The sequence below is a fragment of the Centroberyx affinis genome, unplaced genomic scaffold, assembly GCF_046629955.1.
Source record: "Centroberyx affinis isolate AG114_WGS23_722 - 3 ecotype Tasmania unplaced genomic scaffold, CSIRO-AGI_Caff_v1 ptg000472l_1, whole genome shotgun sequence".
NCBI lineage: Eukaryota > Metazoa > Chordata > Actinopteri > Beryciformes > Berycidae > Centroberyx > Centroberyx affinis.
In genome coordinates, this window is record NW_027279130.1 from 334842 (window position 1) to 348186 (window position 13345).

Below are 13345 nucleotides of genomic sequence, written 5' to 3' on the forward strand. Positions count from 1 at the left end.
CCCTAATTTAGTCCACATTAGGGCCACAGACCCCCATTTGATTCGACTTTTTCTCTCTGCCCAAAATCTGAGAATATTTTTATTGTTGAATATGATTTTGTCCAGAATTCCATGACTATCTGTATTGTAGTTAGAGAGATAACAGAGAAACTAGGATCAAAATAGTCATTTTTCTACATTCTATAATTGTGTTAACTTCTTGTAAATGATTCATCAATTTCCTGGGGACCCCCTGGAACCCCCTGAAGGACCCCTGGTGGTCCCCGGACCCCACGTTGAGAACCACTGGTCTTTGGGAAGTCTGAGTTGATTCTAATGCACAGTTTTGATTGGATTCCACACAAGTGCGCATGAATATGTTTTTTTTGTTTTGGCGTGAAAATGGTACAATTTTAAGATACTGAATATTATAATAATATATAAAATAGTAACCGTATCTGTCTTCAAACCCCCATATAGGTTGAACTCTAATAGAAACATACACACACTCATACAAAGCCATGCACATACATATGAGCAGAGCCATTCACGCATTTACAGTGCACTCACATACAAATTTGTTGTATGTGCAAACTTCCTTGGCCAATAAAACTGTTTCGGATTCTCTTTCTTGCACACACGCACATACACACACACACACACACTGTTTTCATTTCAAGGTCTTATACCTTGCAATTTTGGAAAATGGAAAATTAGAGAACAATTCACAGAGGTTTAATATTAAAAACTCATTTGTTTGGCTGCAGTAGCCTCCGTCAACACTGACAAAATGTTTTCCTTCATATGGTTCTTTTTGATTCATGCACCTTGCAGGAGCCACACGGTTGTGACAGATTTTTTTTTGTCCGATGTTGGAAAATGGCACATCACTTTCAATAATTCAGTCATTCATACATGTGTAAATAATTCATTGAAAGTCATATGTTCCGGTCAGCGTATGGAAAGGAAAAGCGGCGTACCGATGAAGCGGACGGCTCGGCGTATGAAGGAGTTGAAGTTGCAGCCGGCGGCGTTGATGTTGGCCTCGGCCCCGGCGCCGCTCTTCCTCCGGGACAGACAGCAGAACAGGATGGCCTCTCCGATCATGATCTGTTAGCACAACACACAACACCAGACCTGTTAGAGAGGGGCGAGACAGATAGCACTGTGTGTGTGTGTGTGTGTGTGTGTGTGTGTTTTCATTGGTGGCTCGGGTGCCAGCGATGTCTATGTACATGCACTCAGGATATGTTTGAACATGTGTACATATGCATCTGTGTAATTGTGTTTGTGTGTGTGTGTGTGTGTGTTCTTGTACTGTATGTACATAGTGCATGCTCACTTTGGGTGTAAATGTGAACACAGGAAAGATAGAAACTTGGGTTAGACTATGTTTTTTTTTTTTTTTTTACAGCAGATACCGATAAATGTAACACTTTACAATAAGGGTAAATTAATTAAGGGTTAGTTAATGCTTATTAAGCATTAACTAACCTTTATTAAGCATTATCTAACCCTTATTAAGCATTACCTAACCTTTATTAAGCATTAACTAACCCTTATTAAGCATTAACTAACCCTTATTAAGCATTACCTAACCTTTATTAAGCATTAATTAACCCTTATTAAGCATTAAATAACCCTTATTAAGCATTACCTAACCTTTATTAAGCATTAACTAACCCTTATTAAGCATTAACTAACCTTTATTAAGCATTAACTAACCCTTATTAAGCATTAACTAACCCTTAACTTACTGTACCCTTAATGTTAAGTGTTACCCAGATAAAGATATTGTTTGGACCGATAGCCAGTATTCAATCATATCAGATCAAAATGTCACATTAGAATTAATTCAAATTAACCGCTTCCAATTGACAACCAGTGTAGTATTGATCAATTCTGAAATAAATATGTCAACTGCATCATATCCATCATATCAGAGATGAACGACACCGATTTGTAATAAATGGCCAATATCAGTCTAACCCCGATAAAAACAGGCTCCTCCACAAATATACTTGTGTTCTTGTCTCAGCTCTGTGAGTCTTAGCCCGGGGCGAACCTCAGTGCTTTGCTTCAGAGCCAGCTGAGAGGTGAGACAGAGGCCAGAGGACGCATTAGCAATGCTGTGAGAATCCTGCCTGTCTGACAGCTGCAGCCTTTTTTAACTTCTATTCAACCAACAATGGGTTTTGCTGAGCATGTATGCGTCTGTCAACACTGCCCTGCTTATCATTTGTACACTTCCATACATCCACTGGGACCTGCCCAGTACATCCACAGTGTTCTACCACTGAGCCACAGGAAATGGCCTTATGTTGACATCTGACAGCCAGCAGTTCCTCATTGTAAAGAGAAAGAAATGTATTATATCAGGATAAACCCCTTGAGATGTATCATCTCGTTTTCAAGGGGGTCCCAAACAAATACTCACAAAACAAATGGAAAACAGATGACAAAACAAACAACAAACTAAATAACAAAAGAAAGAAAAAAAGAAAGAAAGAAAGAGAAGAGAGTTACAACCTTAGACTAGACAAAATCAATACAAAAGAAAAGGATCAATCTATAAATAAAGGAAATAAAGGAACAGTGATGGCATTACTGAAAACATAGGCAATCTGTTTTAAGATGAGAAAACAAAACATTTTTAAATAAGCAAAATGATGACAGAGAACGGATATTTACAGGTAACTTATTCCAGTCAGAAGGAGCCCGAAACAAAAAAAGCTTTTTTACCAACTTCCTTAGATACAAAGGAGACTATAAAGAGGATCTGAAAAATAACAAAAAATAGTTTTAGACAATAAGGACAGTTAAAGTTCATGCATTTAAAAACAAATTGGTACCCGCGAAATTGACGTCTTATATCAAGAGGGAGCCACCTGAGTGTGTCTAACATTGTGCAATGGTGTGTAAAACAAAATGCAGTCTAGACTGATGCTCCTATACAGCTATTTCTTCATGTGTTCCTGCCTGGTATGAACACTAGAGAAGGGAAATTATGGCAAAGAGTGCAGACAAGTCCATCATGCTGAGCTACAGTTACAGGGACCTGAATCAGATTGGAACTGAATCTAAATTTGAAAAAAGTCAGTGTCTGGTTGGACTGCGCTCCATACAGTTCTAAGCGAGCCGACACGCTTGGAAACACAACTCACATTCAGGATGAAGCCAATTGTTATTTTCCCCAGCTTGGCAATGACTTCAACGCTGGCTGGCTACTCTCCAAAAATGGGCTTAATCAACCACAGCTGCTGGATCTCTCCAGTTGTGATACATGCTTCCAGTAATCACACCTGTAGCACACTTTCATAGCATCATAGTTAGTCGTGTATAGTCGACCTTCAAGAGTGCTGCCAGTTGCCATAAGAGGTGATCGAGATTTGAGGGAGGCTTCGCGGGATAGGATGAAGGCAATGTAGCAATGTTGCATTTTAACATCAATAAATCGTTACCACTTTAATTTTGAGAAATTACCATAATTACCATAAGCAAAGACCATCAAGAAAATTGGCAGCCTCTACCGGTCCTACACTGGATTTTACACTGTGTGCCACTGGGTTGGATTTGGTGGGAAATCTGCTGCTTTACGGCACAAAACAAGAATGCCAGGAAGCAATGGGGTTTATGGGGAAGTGTGGTATTAATGTTTAGAAACGCTAGCATTAACAATACCAATGGCGTGAGATTAAGGCTACCAATCGTCTCGACCATGGTCTCATTTCTGCCAAAGAGGTTATGTTTTTGGTGCCGTTTGTTTGTTTGTCTGTTTGTTTGTCTGTTAGCAGGATTACGGAAAAACTACTGGCCTGATTTTCATGAAACTTCATGGAAGGGTGTAGCATGGGCCAAGGAAGAACCCATTAAATTTTGGAGTGGATCCGGATCCGACTCATGAACAAGCAATGATAGCACAAACCTTGGCGGAGGTCTGCGCTCCGAGTGCCCTTCTAGTTTACAGTAATTCTACCAAGGTATCACAATGAATTTGACAATGATATATTGATGTTTATAAATGGGGCACATAGCACCTTTAACACAGCCATAAAATAAAAAAATAAAAAAGACATGACCTAGATTTTTAAAAATCCAATATGCTCATTTAAAAATTCTCAACAATGGATGCAGAAACAATACGTGTTGTTGGAAGTGTTGTATGTATCTAGCTTGTAATTAAGGACAGACGCTTTCGCTTTCTCTCTCGCTTTCTGTTAATCTTTCTCTTTGTTGATCTCTCGCTCTCTGTCTCTCTCAGTCTCTCTCTTTGTCTCTCTGTCTCTCTCTTTCTCTGTCTCTCCTCCCACTAAGCGACTTTCCACAGCGCCGGACATATTGACAACACCGCAGGCCGCCGGGCTGCCTGCAGATACTCCCCCTGTACTCCTGACCTTCACACATAGAATATCCTTCCTTTGGCTGAGGGTACCTGAAACAACAGAAACATACATTCCCACCAAGAATACAAATCAATAGATAAAATCTGGTCCCAAAGACAGGACAAGAACAGGCAATGCTGGCTGTCCCTGAACTGGGTTGGGTTGGATTCAATTGAAAATAAGGCAACAGTAAACATGATCCAATCCCCTCTGAGCCAATCAGTAACAGATATGTCACCTTGTTTTGACGGGTAATTGTAGCATCCCCCTTGTCAGTTATTTTGAAAATATCGGAACCACCAAGTTTAATCAATGTCTGATTAGCGGAGTCTGAGATATCGCATGTGATGGATGGCCAGAGGAACAAACAAATGGACGGAGAGCAATCCATAGACATTTTGTTTACTGATGTCAGGTTATTTCTGGGTAATGAAGTCCTTCAAACTTTAAAAAATTCAAACAGTTATTTCTTGTGGCCACTTGGGGCCGCCAAAGTGCGATGTTGCAGACCATGTGTTCACATTGCGAACAGCATGATCAAGAACTCACCGGAAGTCCATTCAGTTCCTATAGAGCTGAAAGACCAGGGATGTGTGGATGGTCACCAAGCTTGTTGACCCATCGCTGAACTTTTCGCGGTCAATCGACAACCAATCAGATTTCCACACTTCCTGTTAGAACAGCGAAACGTTCCGAAGGGCAATACCAAAGAGGCAAAAACGCATGATTTACCTGCCCAAAACTTTATAGCTGCGGACCAATATATAGATGCGGTCGACCCCGCCCGCAATCGCTCAGAATAGCCCAACCCATCAACCGAGGCCCTCGCTGTGTGAATCGGTCACGCTTCAACACATATGTCAACAGTAATTTCCCAGCCGCGGGACCTTCCAACCCGATAGGATTGGCTGTTTGATGTCAGCAGTGCACCACAGCTTGGCCTATCTGTGGCAGGAATACTCTGAGCGTCGGTTTAAGCGGCTCTCGCCACATGGTCGCTGTGTGTTTACGGGCCAAGGCAGCTTTTCCTCCACATAACACACACACACACACACACACATGCACACTTCTCCAGAAGTGACAAGTGGTGTTGCGGTGGGATACCTGGCTACGTGCGCGGTGCTCCCTCCCGGGATCGTAAATCTCTACCGAAAGAGGAGGAAGGGAAGGGAGGGAGGGAGTACGGCTGGATAGAGGAGAGAGAGGGAAGGACAGAGCGGCATGGAAAAAGACGGATGGAGAGGAATGAAAAGAACGGCGCAACAGTGATGGACAGAGAGAGGGGGATTAGGAGTACTTAGAGGAGGGCCTCAAGGGATCTGCATAATACCGTTACTGACATACTGTAGTTATGATTTTCTCACTGAGCCGTGGTTTATCTGGGAAATTAATACAATATTTTTCTCCTCGAAATGGAGAAACCAACATCCAGCAAAAGGGCATATGCGGCTTCAAATAGAGTTAGACGATTCCAATACCAATATTGGACAGCCAGTACTTTTTGTGCTATCTTTATATTTGACTATTTCCATGCTAAAAAAAACACAAATCCAAAAAATTACAAGGATAATTTAATGTCTTGGCAGGGTGGAAAAGCCTCTGAGACAGCATTTAGACCATCATGGGACACTGTATGAATCTTACACTCTATTGAATTATAAATACAGTCTAATCAAGTCGGCCATTTTCAGGCAGCTATTCAACAAGTGTCTGTTTAGGAAAGGAATAAGCAACCAGACAGCGTAGTGAATGGAATTACCATACCTCGTTAGTATGTTCACCATTCACTCACCTGTTCCCAGCAGTGCCGCCTTCATTTTGCCATCATCTGTTTTATTTATCAATTAATCCCAATAAAGGTTCATTAGTTTAGACATATATAGGTTTTTGAAGGCTGATACTGATATTTTTGGATTAAAGCTGATGTTTTGTGCTGATATTCAATCTGTTAAAAGCTGGAATCCAGGAGTTTTTCTAGTAATAAATAGTTATTTTATCCATCTGGACTGTGGAGTCAGGTTACACAACACCAATTGGCAGTATTACCATGGTTGGAGACGCTCTCCATAGACCGCTATTGAAATTTTTGACCGGGTAGGATGAAAGTCTGCTAACGTTAGCCAACACAGGTTACCTGCACTTGGTAGCCGAGTGCCGCTAGCTAGTAAGCATACTAGCCTACCCAAAGAGCTTACACTAAAAATAGTTTTTGGTGGACCTGACTGATAGGCTACCGGCGGGCGCACACTGCAGGCTGCTGTTACTGTCAAGTCGCAATATTTACCATCATAAACCATGTTATTGCCTAATTTCATTACAAAAGTTACAATCATTGAAAGTCAAATTACCTGGTCTGGGGAAGCCATTTTTACGAGGATGGGAACTGTTCACTGGTGAGCTGACCGCACACGAGCGACACTGGCTGCTACACCTTCTTTGATAACATAATACTACTGTGTTGATAATACTAATGTGTTGTTTGGTAGTCTCTGACTACAAACATCATTTCAAATACTTTTTGCTGCCGGAAGGGGAGACAAAGGGGAGAAATCTGTGAAATCAATTCATTAAACTTAATTGAAATAACAGATTTCAGCTTTAACCATTTTCATGTCAAAAAATTCCCCTTGAATTAAAATTTGTTGTTGCCGTGGAAAAGCCCCTAGCATTTAGACGATGGGACACTAAAATGCTCCACTGAAACACAGGATAGCAATAACAAAAAAAAAAAATCACGCATATTTGTGCGGAATCCAATGTCACATTAGAATCAAATCAAGTTAAGAGCTTCCAGTAGATAACCACTGTAGCATTGATCAATTATACAATGTAATCAAATAAAATGCATCATATCCATCACATTGGAGATGGAAGACACTGACTGGCTGACATCCAGTTTTTAAAAAAAGGCCAATATCGGCCTGATATATTGGCAAATATCAGTCTAACCCTAATTATACATTCTCTAATTCTTGATGATAGTAAATGATTCAACCCCTCCGCCCCCTACCCCCTCGCTTCTGCATGTTTGAGATTTTCTCAAACATGCCGTGACAACGCAGTCATCTCAGTCATTTACCAAACACTGTGAACACGCCTGCAGAACCCAGGGAGGGAAACCATGCATAAAGCGATCGTGGCCTTTTCTCGCTTCAGCAGCCTGAGAAGACACTGCGGCAGCACCGCCAGCCGCACCCTCTGATCTTCTCACCATCCCCAAAACTGCTGACAACACCCCGAACACAGTCCCCGGGACCACGCCCTGCAGCATTTTCGCTCCGGCTCTTCACCTAGGGGGACGTGCTGCTTCACCAGAGGAACATGAGTCGGAACATAAGTCAGAACAACGCGACGAAACTCTTGGCGGAAGAACTCATTTTCCCATAAGCCCTGAGGGCGGGCGGGTGGGCGGCGGCCCTAACGTAGAGTGACAGTCAAAGCGCCCGAGCGATCGGCAGCCGCAAGAGGCATCCTGACGCGAGGACAGGAAAGCCTCAGGTCTTCTTCTTCTTCTTCTGCTCTGCGAGTCGCTAGGAGATGGATCTCCGAGGAAGAATGCATCATCCGGCTGATACGAGGAGTATGAATCCGATTGATGTCGGAGGGTAAAAAAAAGAACGTGTCTGGCAGATATCGGAGGCGGGTGTTTGAGATGTATGCGGCTTTGATCGATGCTGGAGAGAGTTGCGTGTTCCCACATCACGCTGGCGAGACGGTGCTGATATGTGTCTCTATCTCTGCTTCTAATATGTTTAAACACTTCAGTTTTGGCATATAGTGAATGGAGAGGTTATACAACCAAAAGGGTCCTAAAGGAAAATTCCACCCTCAGATACTTTTACATTGTTCTATATCATCAATCTGTGATGTTCAATACATTCCAGGAGTTATTTTGTGATAAAGTGTATTTCCTACATTTCCCAGAATGCCTTTCAATAACCCCCAGAGAATGTGCCTGAACTTGTTGCATTCAGTATGTGTAGGGGGACATAGCATAGTAACAGCAAGAGAGTGAGTTTTTCCAGTCAAGAAAAAGTGAGTCACACCATCACTCAACAAACAACATGCCTTGTGTCTGCATTGCATTCTGGTCTATTAAGGCTACTGTCGGTTCAAAATGGCGACTCTAGAAAGAAGCCCTTGCTCTTTGATTCTGAGGGACTGACACCAAAACCTGACATTTACCATTGATAGCTTTTTTCAAATTGCCAATGCCTTTTTTATATTAAAATCAATCAATCATTCACAAATGAACCATTCCTGGAGTTGAGAAAAGTTCAACCGTTCAGACTGCCAGCCCAAATCGCATTTTTGGCATATCCGAAAACAACAGCCAATTCGACCTGCTCACTTGCAAATAACAGTGTGGACAGTCAGTCCTAAAGATCGGATTTGAGAAACAAATCAGATTTGCCTGCAGTCTGAACAAAGCCTTAGAGGAGCACGTTGCTTTTTTGTGAGCTAACCAATCACAGCTATGAAGAGGCAGGGCTTCATGGTACATTGGCAGCTGACAGTTTACAACAATAACAACAAACAGAATTAAAATGAAGAAAGTAGCAGCACTACATTTGGTAGTAGTTGTTACTCTGATCATAATGAGTCAGTATGAAGGCACATTGGCAGCGTAGTGTTAGAATAAGGACGCCCATCATTACGCAGTATAAAATCATCATGAAAGAAATTGCTGCCTTTTTACATGTTGGCCATCAGAGATATAAAGAAGAGAAACTGTTTGGATTCCTCATCTCCATTAGTCAAGAGGTTAAGAGTGTTGTTGACACAGCTTCAGAGCTGACAGATTAGTCATATGGGGATGAAAAGAACATAAGCACTTCTGATATTATGGGATTGGGCATGTCAGCAAGTCGCAGGATTTTAGTAAGAAAGGCAGGGGAAAAAAATACAGCTGAGCTAATGACTGCATTGTGACTCGTCATTATGCTGTTTCTTGTCTGCTATCTCTCTCTTCATCCAAAAACTACTGAGTCCATGGTCTAGTGAGTGTATAACTCCAGTTTGGTAAAAGCAGTCCAGTACCACATTGAACAAGGCATTCGTAGAACTCCAACGTCCTACGTACCTGCCAACACCTCACCACTGCTAACGTTGTCTTAATGACCACAGACTTCACCGAGCATCTGGGTATTTGTTTCATGACTATCTTGAAAAGTTACAAATATCTGGTTCAAACATAATCTGGTAAAATAATAAGGTAAGGCACATTATAAGTGTTCTAAATTGACTATTTTCAAAGACTTTCCTGTGATTGTATGAGCATTCCGGCACATATGGCCCTAAACCCCACCCATGTGGATATTCCAATAGGTTAAAACAAACACTAACAACTATTTGTAGACCATGACACGGAACAAGTCATACACATTGCATCAAACAATCCGATATATGCTGGATGGAAAAGCCCCCTGATGTTTGTGCTGGAAATATCACCAAGAAAAAAACATTTTTTGCAACTGAGCATTTAAAATGTGCGTGCGCGTGTGTGCGCACTCTTTCAGAAGCCTCCAAGGAAGCGGATGACATGTCCGCCCAGCTATAATAAATGCACACAGACAAGCTAGCCTGTCTGGCCCGAGGTGGGCAGGATCATGGCTGATATTATAGATCAACAGTCAGCAAGCTCGGCAGGCCTGGAGGGGCCTGTCCTGCTGACCCACAGCTGAACTTGGGTCTCCTATCTCTAGGATATGCGGGTGTGTGTGTATCTGAGCATGTTCGAAGGAGTCCATGCCAAAGGCAAAAGTTGTTTTTTTTTACTTTGTGTGTGGGTGTGTGACCACCAGTGTGTTTATACCAGTCACCAAAGCCTGAGCCAATGGGAATACCCTTGTTCCAGGTGAGTCTTCAAGTCTACGAACGTGTCAATGATAGTTTGTCCTCTCCTTAAGATAAGATGAGATGAACTTTATTGATCCCCAAGGGGAAAATGGGTCACTGCAGCTGCAGAGAATAGGATACAGATAAAAATACAATAAAGAAATCATACTGAACATTTGAGATGCAGCGTCTTCATCATGCTAAGACAGAGCTCCTATTGGCTTGAAAGAATGCTCGCTATGTTGAGTATTGAACGCTTTACAGATTTGCAGATGTTTGCAGTAACAGATTAACAATTTGACAGTCTAGGGTCAAGAACATACAGTGTACGCAAAGTGTACAAATATGCATTGTTGGCTATTCACACCAATTTGCAAATTTGCATCAGATTTACAGATGTAAGGAACATAAGATGTGTCCAGAAATATGTACCTTCTCATGTCCAGGGGCCAGTTGCATAAAGATAGACCCAGTCTTAGACTTAAATATGACCTTAAGTCAAACTTGCTATAGACACTTATATTTACCTGCTCCTACTACTTCTTGATTGTTGTAGATCTCTAATGGTTTGTTTCTGTCTCTAAAGACTCACTCTTCTTCAGGTTCTTTCCAAAAACCAAAGATTTGCCATCCTTTATGAAATAGCTACAATATTTAAACTTTCCGCTCTAACACTTAGGCCGACTCGTTGCCATAACAACAAAATTCTTAACTCAAGATTAGCCAGGGGGAAGGTGGCTAACTTTCCTATCTCAAAATAAGTCAGTCATAATATTTACAGTCTTAATTAGCCTAGTCCAACCTGAGATTGTAAGACCAGTCTAAGGCTTAGACTAGTCTTAAACTAGCTTTATGAGCAGAAATATGAACAGGCAAAGTGCATAAAGAGAGTTCAGAGAGTAGAAGTAGGGCAGTGCCTGGTAGTCTGGAGCACAGCATAGAGACAATTAGAGAACTTCAGCGCCCTCCTGGTTCAGTGATGCTGGGGATGTTGTTGCGGGAAGCATTGTGTAGCCAGATGGCAGTCGGCATGAATGAGCACTTGAAGCCTCCTTGGTGCACCTTGGGGCAGATGGGCTAGAGCCTAAAGATGCTCCACAGCTGCGTCGGCTCATTGTAAAGACAGTGGGAGGCATTGTCCAAGATGGAGATCAGTTGAAATCTCATCCTCATCTCTGCCACTGTCTCTAGCCTCTATCACTGCTAGCCTTCTTTACCAGTTTGTTGAGAACCTGTAGAATTGAACCATCTACATTTCATCTCTCCCAGTTCCTCTCCACCACTGATCCTCCCCCAAACCGTTTTTGTGGGAGTTGTGGTGTAACCCCAGAAATTGAGGTAATCTATCATGCTGTGTAACCCATAATCCAACTCAAGCACTATTCTGTACAAGAAAGTACAAGATTTTTAGAGCCTATTTATTACTAACCAAGCACCTTCTTACATTTAAACAGATTTATTGCTGATGTCTTGGTTTCTGACAAATGGTCGACAAGCCACCTTCTAGCATTTGTCAGCAATATTAATGTAGGTCAACGGGGAATGAAACCAAGTCCTTCCAAGTAGTTCAGGTACTACATATTCTTACTATGACTTAAGAGGATGAAGTAAATGTTATGCTTGCATATGATGTTGAGAAAACTAGCTCATGTAATAATTTATTTAAAAAGATGGATTTTTGACTTTGAGCCAGCTGTATTCAGAGCAAGCATAAATGGACCACTGATAGCTTAATCCACAGACATCATTGTATTGACGATAGAAAGCCTCATAGCGCTGAAATAAAATATGATATTGAACTTCTCCTATTTACCGACTTAAGTATCTTACATTTAATATCAAATACTCCACTATTTTAACCTAAATATGATTTTGAAAAAAGGACATTTCTTTTTACCAAAGTACTTTTTCAGCAAGGTTATGGTCAACTATAGAGGCTTTACAGAATTGGCTGTGTGCAAAAAATGACTAAATATATAACAACCAGGCTAGAAAGAGTAAGGTACTTGAACATTGTTGTGGGTGAAGGTCAATTCAGTGGTGTTAGAAGTAAAAGTGAATGGCCAGATAAGGTGGATTTGTTTCCAAATTTAGGTTGCTGTGACACAGGAAACACTCACAAGAAAAACTAATCTCTACGAGTCAGCTCAGTTAAGCTGAACAAACTGAGAAAGAAGCTGAGTCTTATAGGATTAATATCTGCAGGTGCTCTTTGGAAAAGTCAAGTAAGATCAACCTCAACTGAAGAAAATAGAGTGGTTCTACCTTGGAAAGGGTTATTATCCTCTGTGAAAATGGAGTCACTCAAAACAAAGTCCAAGGCACAAAATCTAAAAGCCCTAGGACATGGCAACATTAAAACTAATGTGTTGTATAATGGCAGAGTCCCTTGTCTCTTTCCACAGATGAGAACATTAACCTTTCACAAGGTAGAGCCACTCCTGTTGCTTCAATTTAAGATGGTTTTTGGTTTTGTTAGCTAACAATCAGCCAACATGCTAATTTAGCAAAGTAACCAATGTTAATGTTAAAGGACAGTTCCAGCGTGATTGGAGTTGCTAATTTCCTGCAACCCCTTATGTTTTTACATCACTGTAGATTGCTTTCCTGTGCTTTTATCACATCATGAGATATTTGCTAATTTTCCTTCGTCTACATTTTGAAACAAACACTGCCTAAATATTACTCCCAGTTAAGTTACTCCCAGTAAAGAAGAGGGCAGCAATTTTTAAGCCGTAATTGTGTAAAAGCTAGCTTTAATTTCTGTGTAATTTTGTGACTATAGCTGGCTACGTGTTAGCTTGACTGGGTTATGATTGACTTAAGAGGGGTGCTAATGAAACCGCTGAGAACGTTAGCTGTTAAATATTTAATTTGGAGCAAAGTGGAAATCGAACACATAATGACCTGGAAGTGATATATTTGTTTACAAGCAGAAAGCGGAAGTATGACGACCCCCCCTGTCTCTGCTTGACTGTTCCAGAACGCGTGCATTATTATGAAAATGTAAAAGTTTATAGTCTGATATTAGCGTTGTACAACCATATGCAAAATGTGATTTTCAGTGATGGATTACCTTGATCAACCAAATTAGAAGTCTAGGGAATTGTTTTCTATGATATTTGGAATTGAATGGGAATGAATGA

At 41.2% G+C, this 13345-nt stretch overlaps 1 protein-coding gene across 1 annotated transcript in view; it reads right to left on the minus strand.

The window, feature by feature from the left end:
• The window catches only part of LOC139642384 (phospholipid phosphatase-related protein type 4-like), a 37986-nt gene that overhangs the window by 10298 nt on the left and 14343 nt on the right, over positions 1 to 13345 (minus strand). The window contains exon 3 of the mRNA XM_071517199.1: positions 960 to 1089. Coding sequence (XP_071373300.1) covers positions 960 to 1089 — 130 coding nt within the window. The remainder of the gene's footprint in view (positions 1 to 959; positions 1090 to 13345) is intronic.